General features: G+C 49.2%; 1 protein-coding gene across 25 annotated transcripts in view; it reads left to right on the top strand.

Moving 5' to 3' along the window:
* The window catches only part of LOC101078919 (adhesion G protein-coupled receptor L3-like), a 126633-nt gene that overhangs the window by 35604 nt on the left and 78494 nt on the right, over positions 1 to 12535 (top strand). For all 25 annotated transcript variants that reach the window (XR_003889381.1, XM_029840929.1, XM_029840921.1 and 22 more), the window contains one exon: positions 65 to 254. Coding sequence is in view for 24 of the 25 variants with exons in the window: in XM_029840929.1 (XP_029696789.1) it covers positions 200 to 254 (55 nt within the window). In the remaining variant the exon portion in view is untranslated. The remainder of the gene's footprint in view (positions 1 to 64; positions 255 to 12535) is intronic.

Genomic DNA, 12535 nt, shown 5'->3' with positions numbered 1-12535 from the left:
GGAGAAGGTGGTCGCTTCCACCTCAGAAGTAAACACCAAAACTCGTCTCTTTTCCCCCCGACAGGTTTCCAGACTCGTGACCTGGCGTGAGCAGCTTCAACGTGGAGGGAACCGTGCCCTGAAAGAGGCACCAGAACCACCTGATCGCCAAGACTGACTGACTGGGACCTTCGGCGGCGGGCGGTAAGAAGAGGAGGCCATGTGGACCGCACGCCTGCTTGTCCTCGCCAGCCTCTTCGCTCCGGCTGCTCTGGGTGAGTTCATCTGTCTAGGATTCACCCACTTAGCTCATCGGCTACATGCTACATCCCGTTAGTTGTGGACAGATATTTAGGTCTTCATTATCGCCACTAGATGTCAGCAAATCCTGCACGCCGTTTCGTTAGCCCGAGTCACTGATTAGCATCAGCGTGTTGGGTTCTTACTGCTGATTTCCCAGTTTTATTGCTACTATGAACAGAAATAAACGTGTTTCCAGTCCCTTTGACTCTTTAGCGTCATCGCTCACATCAGAAACAACCTCCGTGTGTTCTCTCTCTTTTTGAAACCCTTCTGCATTTTTATTAAAAAGATTTCTTACTCGGTCCCTCTCGTCTCGGCCTCTCGTTCTCCCGGCAACAGGAAATTGGCTGCTGTGACTGTGGGAGAATGAGTGACGCAGCAGTAGCTTTGCGTGTTTAGCGCGAGGTCAGTTGCAGTACTGGGAATGAAAAGACTTTTCATTCGAAGGAGTTTCTAACGATGCAGCCGAAGCTAAAACCTCCTTTTTGCCGATAAAATAAAACAGTAATTTTTCAGGCTGGGGGTGTGAGCGTTGGGGTGTGCGATGCGGAGTAGCTAGAGTGGCTAATGGGAGCTGATGAACACACACTTTGTTGTGTGTGTTTCTTTTAACTTTTGACCCCTCTGCGCTTCTTAATTATCTCGACAAACACAGATTGATTGCAGAAGTTCTTCTGGGTTTTTAGATGGGTTGCTGATGTGTTTGCCGGATGCTAAAGCTTTATTCCCAGCCAGTACGCTAGCACTTCACCATCTGTGCGAGCGTGTTATGTGGCGGTGGTCCCATCTGCGCGGCCCACCCAGCCTCTGCGCCTTGGGATTAGCGGAGCGATATCACGAGGAGATCTGAGGTCATAACGCTGCTTCTTGCTTCACTTGTTTAGCTTCCGGTTGTTTGCTAACGCCTCAACTGGATCACTCTTAAGTGTTCCCTGACCAGTCCGGTCCAGTTCGGCCTAGTTTGATCTGCTTTTTTATTGTGATGGTACCAAATGGTCAGATTTAGCAAAAAAAAAACCACCTGTTGCTCGTAAATGCAGCTTTAATGCTAGTTGTTACAATGTGAGTTAGCATAGCTTTTATGAAAAAAAAATCAAAATAGAGAACATTTCTGAGCGGACAGCAGTGATCTGTGCCCAGCTTTGCCCCATAAGTGTAGCATAAATGTACATCCACTATGTGGGAGTTTACAAAAAGGGCCCATTTTATCCTATTTTCCACCAATCAGCTCCACTCAAATAACTGCGTTGCTTTTCTCCCAGTTTTCCCACGTAGCCTAATGGATGTTTGCTCTTCTCATCCTTCCAGGCCGCCGTACCGGCCATCATTTCAGTCCAGAGTGAAAAGTTAGCGCTTTTGAAAGTCATGCAGGAATTATTCCAGATGGTCTGTAAAGATAGCTTCACGCTCCCACGCTGCGTTCCCGAAGCTCCGAAGCTGCAGCGGCTCGTGAGGAAAAGTTTTGGAATGGAAACGTGAATAATTTGACACTTTTATCGAGCAAAACAAGCATTTAAGGCCCAATTCGAGGCTGACGCCCCTCGCCAGATGTTAGCGGTGAATGCCTGTGTCATTGTGCGTGCTTCTCTCTGGGAGCGCTGATGGAGGTCTCCTGGGAATGCTGGCCTACTTCGGGATGTGTAGGCGCTGGTGTCCGCGTGCACGGATGACTGGAATCAAAGAGAGGGAAAAGCACTTCCACAGTCGCACACCTAGCATAAAAATAATAACAAAACAGTTGGCTCAGACGGCGCCGACGCGTGTGCGTGCACGTGGGCGCACGTGGCGTGATTAATGGGAGGTTCCGTCACAGTCGGCGGGTCGGTAAAAAAGCAGCCGGACGCATCCTGCTCGCCGCCCGGGTCAGAGTGAGCAACAACGAGCAACGCGGTCACACCTGAGCGCCGCATTAATCACGCCGTTCCCTGCACGCCGCGCCGCACCGGAGGGACTTTTCCTCTTCATCCCGCTGCACGTCGCAGCGCGGGGTCAGAGGTCAACTCCAGAGAGGTAAACAGGAAGATTACAGCTCCCCCCCCCCACCTCCCCCACCCCGGCAGTCCTAATGAAAAGCCCGGCATTGGGGCGTCCTCGGCTTTGCCTCATTTGCTTAATTAAACAAATGATTTATTAGGGCTCATATTTCAAAGTGGAAGGAAGTTGTTTGCAAGCAAACGGGCGTCGGGGGGGGAGGGGGGGCTGCCAATCACTCATTTTGTGGGGGCACATTGTGCAGACAGATACAGTACGTCAACGCCGCCATAAATTATGCCTCTGTGCACGGCGGCGTATTAAGGAAATGACTTTCAGGCGTCTGCAGTGGGTGGGGCTTGGGGGTGGAGGGGGTGGGGCTTGGGGTGGGGGGTGGGGCTTGGGTGGGGGGGTCACTGCAGGAAAAGCAAACAGAGGCAGAGTTTGGGGAGCGTATCCGGTTCCCTGATTTCCCTCCGATGCTGCAGGTGGCGCCGTGACCTCCGGCTTCATTTATGGAATCACAATCTGACTCGGAATTCAGCCGCCATGACTCGGAATTCAGCCATCCTCCTGCGTCCCTTTAAAAAAGACGGGGGGGGGGCGGGTACGTAGCACTAATGTGCTGATTTATACCCGCCTGACTGGGGCTGTAAATCACGTGAGACTCAACGTTAAAAGTCAAAATAATTCTGTGTTTTGGACGCTGATCCGGCCCAGGCGGGAAAACGCGGCTCGTTTTTATTGTTTTTCATCCAGATGTTGTTCGTCTTCGGTGTCAGGTGGGTTTCAAAAGCCCCCCCAGGTGTTGCGGTTTGTCACACCTGTGCAGTTTTTCATGCCGATACTTCCTGGTTTGATCCGTTGTGCATCGTCACCTCGGGAACAATCGGTCCCACTCTTGAGCCGGGTCGGGGTTTTCTGGGTGTTCCGGGTTTACTAATTACGTTGCCTGGCAACAAGATAGCATAGAAAACAGCATCCTAGAGGTGTTGTAAGCTTGCTTTAAGGTTCTTTACCACTAAAGAAGTTGGACACAAACGGTCCCGGATCACATGATGTGGGGCAGCGGGTCAAAGGTCGACTGTTATTCTCCGACTTCAAAGCTAAAAGTTGACCCACAGTTGTTGAGCAACTTAAATCCGCCTTTAAAAACAGGAAACTTTCCTCTCCACAGAGCGACTGAATGTTGCTGAGATCAGAACTTCCTGGTCCTGCGGTCCGGTCCAGTTTATATAATATTCCAGATCCTCCCGCTGATATCTGGGCCGCTGCCCCAAATCTAGCCTCCATTTTTTATGTCCTTCCGTAATGAGTGTAAAATCAATACAGGCGCGATACGGGGAATAAAAGAACGGCCTTTCGCGTGCGCGGCTTCGCTAGCCGCTCGCTTGACATTGCCAAATTGCTGTCAGAACTCGCAACCAAAGAGGCCTGAATGACAGCGCTATTACTGATGGCGGGGGCGGGGTTAAATACCAGCGCTTGTTTTATAGGTGTCCATAGCGGCACCCGTGTATATCTTCCAAATAAATGACTCAGATTCCACATCCATTCAGCTCGGTAACGCAGCCATAATTCGGTGAGAGCTGACTGATGCCGTTTAGAGTGGACTTCCAGCCGGCCGGCCGGCGTTTAATGAGGACGGATATCGACAGCGAGGTCAAGTGTTAGCTGATGCTAGTTTACATTAGGCTGCATAATGCGCCGGGGCATTTATATGTTTATGGTGTCTGGCCGAGCGCAGGGGGAATTGCTAAGTAACCTCCGCAGACGGAAACGGTGGGCGTGCGGTCCGCAGGGTTCCCCACACTGCATAATGGCAGGGGCGAGGCTGTAATTTAGGGTGTGGGTGGTACACGGGGGGCAGAAAGGGCAAACGGAAGCATGCCGAGAGACATCTCAATGGCCTACGGTTGGCTCAATCTGCCATATTAATTAGCAATCCCTGCGCGAAAGCTACACGTGCCGCGTTTAGCGTGACTCCGGCGCGTCCGTTCGGCATTCCGCAATTATTTGCATACTGATGATTGCGCATCGGACGCCAAAGTGCTGCGTATGCAAATGGATTCACTTTGTAGCAATTCCTCCGCCGAGGCTTCCTCCGTCATGGTTAAAATGGTGCATGAGTGAAGCTGTCAGACCCCCCCCCCTCCCCCCACCGCTACATGATGAATTAGCGCTGCAGCAGAAAATGATCGGGAGGAAAGCCTCAGAGGAGCGTCCAGTCGGCTAATTAAGACGCGCGTTTGAGTTTGAGCATCTGTGCCGTTGGAGGTTTGAATGAGCTGTTTTTATTGGAGTGCCGCGTCGCCATTGGTTGCTGGGACACAGCCGAAGGTCAGGTGCTACGATGTAGCTATCACCGAGGACAGTTTGGTTCGGTTGGACAAGGTTTGCTTTTGTTAGCATCCTGCTGAAAAAGCATCAGCCCAATCATCGAAAATTGGTAGAGCAACAGGCCTAGCCTGCTTAGCACCCAGTCTGAGCTCACAATGGGCATGTCTCTTATCTGCTAGCCTAGTTAGCTTCTTTATACATATACAGTAGCTGATTCTCAATATGCGTACTTGTGTGATGTCATCAGTTACCGCCCTAAAATTAAGCAACCTGCCAAATATCTGACGTGCAGTTGCTCTGCCAATTGAAGAAAGTACTCATTAGCCGCGACTGCTAGATCCACGGTGGTCCAATAAATCCTGTAAAATCTGCTTTATTTTTCCCAAAGTCCATTTTTTTCTCTTAAAATTTTTGTGAATTCCTTTATAAATTTTCAGATATAATTTTTTTGTACTCTTATTTTACGACCAAAAGAGTCTGTCTTTTAAAAGTCATTTTCTAAAATATACAAAAACACCACAAAAAGTGCCTAAACTTTATGGACGTGACACAAACGACACTTCGCAACACCTTAATAAGGAAGCGCTGCATGATGCTACGTCAGACTTCAAGTGCCAACAGCTTTAAGCTAGTTTAAAAATAAAGTGCTCATTGTCATTTTAATGCGTCCAATCATTAGAATCCTGGCAGAATTTGCAAAACAATAATTCACCTGCTCGTAAAAACGTCGCTACGGCTCTGTGTTCAGGAGTTGGCATCGAATTTCTGAGCTGTTTCACCGGCGAGTTAAACGGTGCCGTGGACGGCCGCCTCGCCACGCTGACGTTGTTTGGAAGGGGGCGGGGCATAGCACCGTAACCACGTGATTTCAAATCCCATTTTAATCGTCCAATCCCGCGATTCCCTGCCCAAATCCGTGATCAAGGACCTACAACTGGTTTTACCACCGAGGTTTTTCCGGTGCTTTCTGTCAATGTTCACAAGCTGCTAGCGGCAGTCGCGCTGGCTAGCAGTAGCTGGCCTCTTGTTTGTCTGGAGCGCTCTGAAGGCTTCTTGATTAATGTTGATCGTAAAAGCCCCTAGCATCTTCCAACTTTTTCTGTTGTTGTCGTGTTTGGTTTTGAAACAACAGCTGGAAGGATCGTACATCCGACCTGACAACGTGACATCGCTTCACTCAACAACAAAATAATTAGCTGAAAAACCTGTTATTGTTCCCGTCTGAAAAATAGAGATTTGCCTCCAGGTTGACGCCAGCCTGCGCAGCCAACCACGGCCATGGGGCGCCTCGATTCTTGTCATCAAGCACAGCTAGCTTGTGCATGAGCGAGTGACTTCATCACAGCGGATCAATAGGAAGTATTGTGAAATTTGCAGAAATGAGGCGTTGGGGGTGGATCAGATGGATCAAATGATGAGCCTGGTGCAGATTAGCCCTAGAGACCTTCAGAATGAGTTGGTGGTGGTGGGGGGCAGCGATATTGGAGATGGCCTTCAATAAGGCCCAGCGGCCTTGTGGCGGAATTCAATACATCCTTTGACAAAGAAAGCTTCTTTTTATGGAGGTCTTTGGGAGACTGCTTCATTCCCTTATTAATTATGTGCTCATTAAAATAAAAGGAAAGTGAGGGTAGATAGAGACTGAGCGGTGGTAGCTCTGCAGCATGGCCCGGGGTCAGAGTTGAAGAAGAGAAATCTTCCTTCAGGGCTCCAAACAGGCTGTCAGCAGATGGGGCCCATCAGCGCTCTGGGCTCCCAGCCCTGCCTCCCAGCTGTTGGACAGGGGAGGAGTCGTCATTCCCGGCTGTGGATCAAACCCCGAACAAGGATCCTCCCTCCCAGGCCGGTCGGTGCTTGAAAGTCAATTTCTCCAAGAGGAGTGCAAGTTCATCCAGTGCTCACCACGCAGCTTTAGCCACCGTGTGCACCTGTGTGTGGAGATGAAGCCCCGCCCACTCACCCAGGCGGCGCAAGGCCACCGTTTGATACTGAACAATTCGCCCTTCTCTTCGATTTATACAAGGATTCGCCACAAGGGGCCATTTTTGGTCGAGAATCTTCATCCAATGAGATCAAAGACACCTTCAGCTTTGAGTGTTGCCTGGTCAAACCCTCGTCCGAAGGGCCAGCTGGTTATCCGACAAACTGGGAGTCGTCTTTTGTTTCTCTTGGAGCACATGCTGTTCTGTTCCCAGTGTTTGGGGCTTCCATATGGACGTGCAGCCCGTTCCAAGCTTTTCTGAGAAGATATTTCAGCTCGGCCAAACTTCTCCGGTCATCTTGACCCCTGCCAGTACAACCGACCCTCCCGACTGTCAAACTCCATCTCGCCTCCCACTTTCCACACATTTACTAAGGCACAGATGCCCGCGTGCTTCCCCCCCCCCCTCCTCATTTGGAGGCAGAAGGAAGAGGAGTAGGGCTTGGTGAGGGGGGGCAGGGGGAGATCCTTTTTCACTCTGATATTGCTCCTCTTTCTCTGCTCTTATGTAGCTGGACTCAGGAAGCGCCTGAAACTCGATAGGCGGGAGAGAGAAATGACATTCCGGCATCAAACGAGCCTTTTTACAGGCCCTCTGCAGATGTTCTTGGGCTACATGCTAACAGACAATGGTAGCTTTTGACTTGAGGGGGGGTATGCTCAAGGCCCCTCCCCACTAACTAATGAATTTCTGGTGTCAAACATGGGTCAAATGTTATGCTAGTTTTGTTATCATCTCCCAAAACCATCGGATTCTCTTTGCCAAACTCCGCCCCCCCATGTTCGAGAGTTTAGACTGAAACGGCTCACCGCTGAGGCATCTCCAGCTTTGCCAGTTAAGCTTGTCCTTTGTTTCCAAGGCTCACGTCTTCCTCCTAGCATTACTGTATCGCGCCTCGCGGCTGTGTGAAACCTCGGCGACGTGTCGAAATCTTGCATTCCGACACGTTTCCGCTCGTCGTGCTTGTTGCGGGGCGCCGATGTGCCAGGTGCAACAAGTAGAGCTGCAGCCAAAGAGCTCTGTACCACATGTCTAATGCATGTTCCACTCATTATGTGTCACCCCCCCCCCCCACACACACACACACACACACACACATACACATCTGAAACTTGTCAGTTTCAATATGGAACAAAAAGACGATCAAAGGAGGCGATAACACATGCGTCTCAGAATTAGCGTAGCCGGCGTGGCTAATTTCAGCGGCGCTTTCTTGATTGCATACACGTGGAATGAGATTACTTCTCACTCTGAGGGTGAGGAATTCTTCACATTTTGCCCACCTCCTTCTCTAACACACTTTTTTAAAGCCCACATTATTTTCTTTGCAACATTTTTTCTCACTTTTCTCCGGTTCTTTGTTCACAAATCCACATCACCCACACACTGTCTTCACTTTCCCTTTTCTATTCATATCAGCTTCCCGGTTGGTGCGATGCTACATATTTAGCTTTCATGGTCTTGGATTGTAAGTAGATTTTCCCAAGTATCCTGACAGCCAGGGAATAGAGTTGAAAGTGCATTCTCTATTTCATAAAATAAAAATTTGTTTTTCCTTTTTTTTTTTGACAGCAAGCTAGCTTCTCCCCTCAACCTCTGAGGGAAATCTGACTAATCTTTATGCCTTTTCTCTTACTTTGCCTTTGAAAGATTCCAAAGTTTTCCTTTCATCTCGCCATCATAAACGGTGGCTTGTCCCGGCTGCGGCACTGCGGGGCAGCCGACACGAGGTGCGGACCTCGCTACAGCTTGTCGGTGTTGTAGCTCTCGGAGGGGGGAGTGTTACTAGCAAACAATAGCTCTGATTAAAAATCCTTGAGAGCCCTCGGCTGCGCCTCTGATGCCGCTACATTATTGATATTCCCCAGGGACAAACTCCCCCGACTTAAGTATTAGAGTGGGCGCGTGCACCTTTAATATCCTCATATAGGATAGTGAAAAAAGACCCCACAGGGGAGGCAAGAAAAGAAGTGAGGCTTGGAAGTGCCATCGACACCCACCGCATTAATCGCCCCCCCTTCAGGTTCCAGCTGCCAAAGCCCAGCTGCTTCGTCTCAGCCTAATTGAATACCTTCAATTTCCATCCATTTAGATTACCGGACATAAAGCTTCTTGGGTATGTGTCTGTGTGTGTTTGTTATTACATTTGGAGGACCAAAATCCTCATTCTACTTGAGAAATGGGGCCGTTTTGTTGGGTCCCACAAATTGAATGGAGGGTTCAGACTTGGTTGAGGTAGAGTTGGGGTGAGGACAGGGTTGTGGTCAGGGACTTAGTGGTGATGGTTAGGGTATAGGGGTTCTATGAAACAACCAGAGAAATGTGAGGGTGTGTGAGAGAGACTGGGCTAGCCATGGCCGATACTTGACGTACTGTGCCTCCAGTTTTACAAATAAACAAAGGAAAATGTATTCATGTCTTTATTAGGCTGAGAGAGCATTTCATATGCATGAAATCACATTTTAATTTTGTCATTTAAATAATTTTCAGTTCATTTTTGCAAGTAAACATTGCGCCAGCGCGCTTTAATTGGTTTTAATTCATGCTTTTTCGCCCCTCGGATATTACTGCCGCAGCATGGAATAAATAAAAAAATTAAAGTTGAAGGACTGTGGGAAAGAGAATTGTCTTATTTTTGAATGTACTCATTCAAAATGTAATTCAGAGTTCAGCCCTTGTATTAGGAATACGTTTAACACCACAGAATGCAAACTAGCTTACGCTGCAAGTGTGCGACTTTGGTTTTTATTTTAGTGCTATGATCTTTGACACGCGGTTGAACTCCAAACAAATTTTATCGCGAATATTCATGTTGAGATGCTGCTCTTATCTTTTCTCTTAACTGCCCTTACGTTCCAAACGTGCTCTGGCCACACGGCCCCAGTCGCCCCGATGATACACGATTTGTTGGAACACAAACCGTTCGGCATTGAAGGCTGTCGCATCCTTGTGAAAAGAGCTCAGAGGATACTGAGGGTGGCTGTGTCAATAAAGTGCAGCGGAGTGTTCACAGGAAGTGTCTTAGAGGAAGATATACCGACATACTTTTTAAAGCCTTTGCCCCGGGAACATGATGGATTTATTGGGAATAAAAACAGGAACGTCCCCTAGCACAAATAATGGGGAGGCAGAGGAAACATGAAATTCATTGAGGAAGTTCAACTTCCTGGTTCTAAACAGGGCCCTGACCTTACCCCTCACCTCCGTTCTGCTCAGCATGTTCCATCGGCCTTGAGAACTTTGGTAGAACTCGGAACCTTAACATGAGTCGACTAACGAATCAGCGCTACGTAACCGCGACACAATGCAACCAAGGATGACTGTGATGCCGGAGAGGGGCTGAACCCATCTAGCATTAATCACAGGAACAAGACCCTGAATCCTCCTTCTTCCTCAGGTCCCAAACTCAATTGTAATTTGTGTGAAAGCGCCAAAAATATGATCAGCGACTGATTTGGTTACCCTGGGAGATGCAGCTAAAACGTTGCTGTACCAACTGTGAAGGTCGGGTAGAAGAAGCCAAAATCCCCTCCTGATCAGATCTTCTGCGTCCTCACCTTCAGCTGTGGTGTGTGTTGGTCCAGGACGTCAAAGCTTGTCCCTCCAGTTCTCTGTGATGATGTGGGGTAAATGAAATGTCTGCTAACGACCGTTTCCCCCTCGCACGAGACTAAAATCACCGTTGTTTCTTTCCTCTGACCTCAATTACTGTCAGGGCACCCCTACGGGGGCGCTCTGGGAGCCGTGTCCCACAATGTGGACTGTGTGTCTGTCTGAAAGTGATTGTGGTCACGTTGGCCCGGGAGGCCTGGGTACAGTAGGTGGTGGCCAAGGTGTGCCGGGCTTGGCAGAGGTGTGGGGGAGGGAGCAAGGAAAGGAGAGGGAAGGGCCAAACCATGTCAGAACAAACGCGCCTCGCTGTCAGGAGCACTGGCTGCCTGCTCCCGATTGGACCTGCAGACTGGAAACCCGTCATCGCTGACAGGAAGCAGAACTGCGCCTGGCTTCCTCTCTGGAAAGGAAAATTGGGCCAGAACCCAAAAATCCAGAGGTGCCTTTTAAACAATCATGAAAATTCGAATGAAGGAGTCCGAATGCTCATCATTGTTGATGAGCTCGTTTGTTCAGACTGAAGGTCCAGTTTCCCCTCAAGGCTCTGTGACTGACAGTTTGAAACCCTCCATCACTCCTCCGCCCTTCCGCTGGAGTTTGTGAGTGTTGCCAACTAATTTGTTCGAATGCGTGTCAGCAAATGTGAGTCGAAGCGAAACAAATGGCCCGGCCGGTTCCCCATGCCGAGCGGATATCTGGGTCCTGTCATAATGACTAATGCTAATTGTGCTCAGCGGAAACGTCGGTCAAAGTCTCAGGAGTCCAATTGAAGAGTTCATCAGAGGTGCACGGACGTTCACAAATCTCGGGGACCTCTGAAACTTGCTCATGGGTTGCACGGCGACGGTAGCGCGAGTCTCTATACCCCATCACCTGGTGGGGGCAAATGTATTATTGATGGTCTCCTCTAAAACTCTCCTGTACACACCATGCATGGCTTCAGGCGATATGTACAATTTTCTTGGGAGAGCAAATTGCTGTTTTTCACTTTGTTAAATCATCCCTCATGCATCTTGGAAAATGCACCCCCCCCCCCCCCCCCCCATCCCAAGCCGCTCGCTTCGATTGCTGAAAAATGGCATTTGTTGCAATCCAGGAAGTGGGTGTGACAGGCCCCCATTGGTCTAATCAAATAATGGTATTTAGATTCATGTGCTAATTCATCACTAGCGCTGGGGGCCGGACGGAGCCAACGATTCTTTGTGGGGGGGAAAAACAGACCGCAAAAAGAGACTGGCCGCCTCCTCGCCACCATCTATCCTCCGTTAATCCAATGACGTTTGAGTTGATTTGAACGCGCACTCGTCTTTTTCTGCTTTTTCTGGACGTCCGACATCTTTTTCGCTCGTTTCGCTTTCATGTTTTCTTTGGAAGGAGAACCTGGTTTTACGGGATAATGGATCAAAACCTTCCAAATCATTCTTGTTAGCTCCGCCCCCTGAAAGGGTTTCTAACGGCTCATCTTTTTTTAACCATTTTATTGCCCTATTTTGGAGCGCATATTCTTTATTTGGAAACAGTTTATTTCCGTTGGTTGCAGCTGGTTTTTTTGAACATTTTCAAACGTACACGTTAAGAATCTGTGCGATATTTAGATTCCCCAGTGATATTTTTTACCTCACGTCGGATTTCCTGGCTTCGTTTGCCAACACTCGCGTCCACGGTGACCCGCGATGTTTCTCGGTTTTCTTCTTCCTCTTCCAACATTCAGCTGGGGGTGAAGCATAAAAGCAGACAAAGGAGGAGGAGGAAAGAGTGGCGTCATCTGCATATTAACGCTCGTCTGGGCTGCAGACGGAACAGAAACCACTGATTCCCAAAATCTCACCACTGCGTCCAGCAGATGGCGGATTGAGGAGTGCCGGCCCCCTGGGGGGGGGGTGCTTTGATGTCCTCTGGACACCAATGTAATTATGCTACAGGTGGAGACGCGCCGGCTAATGTGCCACCGTGATTGGCGCCGCCGCCCGTGTTGATAAGACGACGGCCCAAATTGAGATCTCGATTGCAGGGCTGGTGGACCTCGGCGCGAGGGGCTGGTGGCTGCGACGGGAACCAACAAAAAGCAAGCGCACGTTGGTGCACTGGCGTATTATTAAGAGCCTCCTTCCTTCATTGAGCCGAGCACCTTCCTCAACTTTTTTTATGCTTTTTTTCTTTTTTTCCCCCGCGCGTTTGTCGGCCTCATAGAAGTTTGGGCGCTTTTTGAGGGTGGGCGGCATAAATCTTCCTATTAAGAGGAAGATAATTGATGGCTTTCAACACCGGAATGAATACAATTATTTCAGACCGCGATGTTTCACTGACGCTTTGCTGTTGTGGCGGTTTGAATAATTTATGAGATGGTT

Source organism: Takifugu rubripes, chromosome 8, assembly GCF_901000725.2.
Source record: "Takifugu rubripes chromosome 8, fTakRub1.2, whole genome shotgun sequence".
In the NCBI taxonomy this organism is placed as follows: Eukaryota; Metazoa; Chordata; class Actinopteri; order Tetraodontiformes; family Tetraodontidae; genus Takifugu; species Takifugu rubripes.
This window is presented reverse-complemented; position numbering and strand designations above follow the sequence as displayed.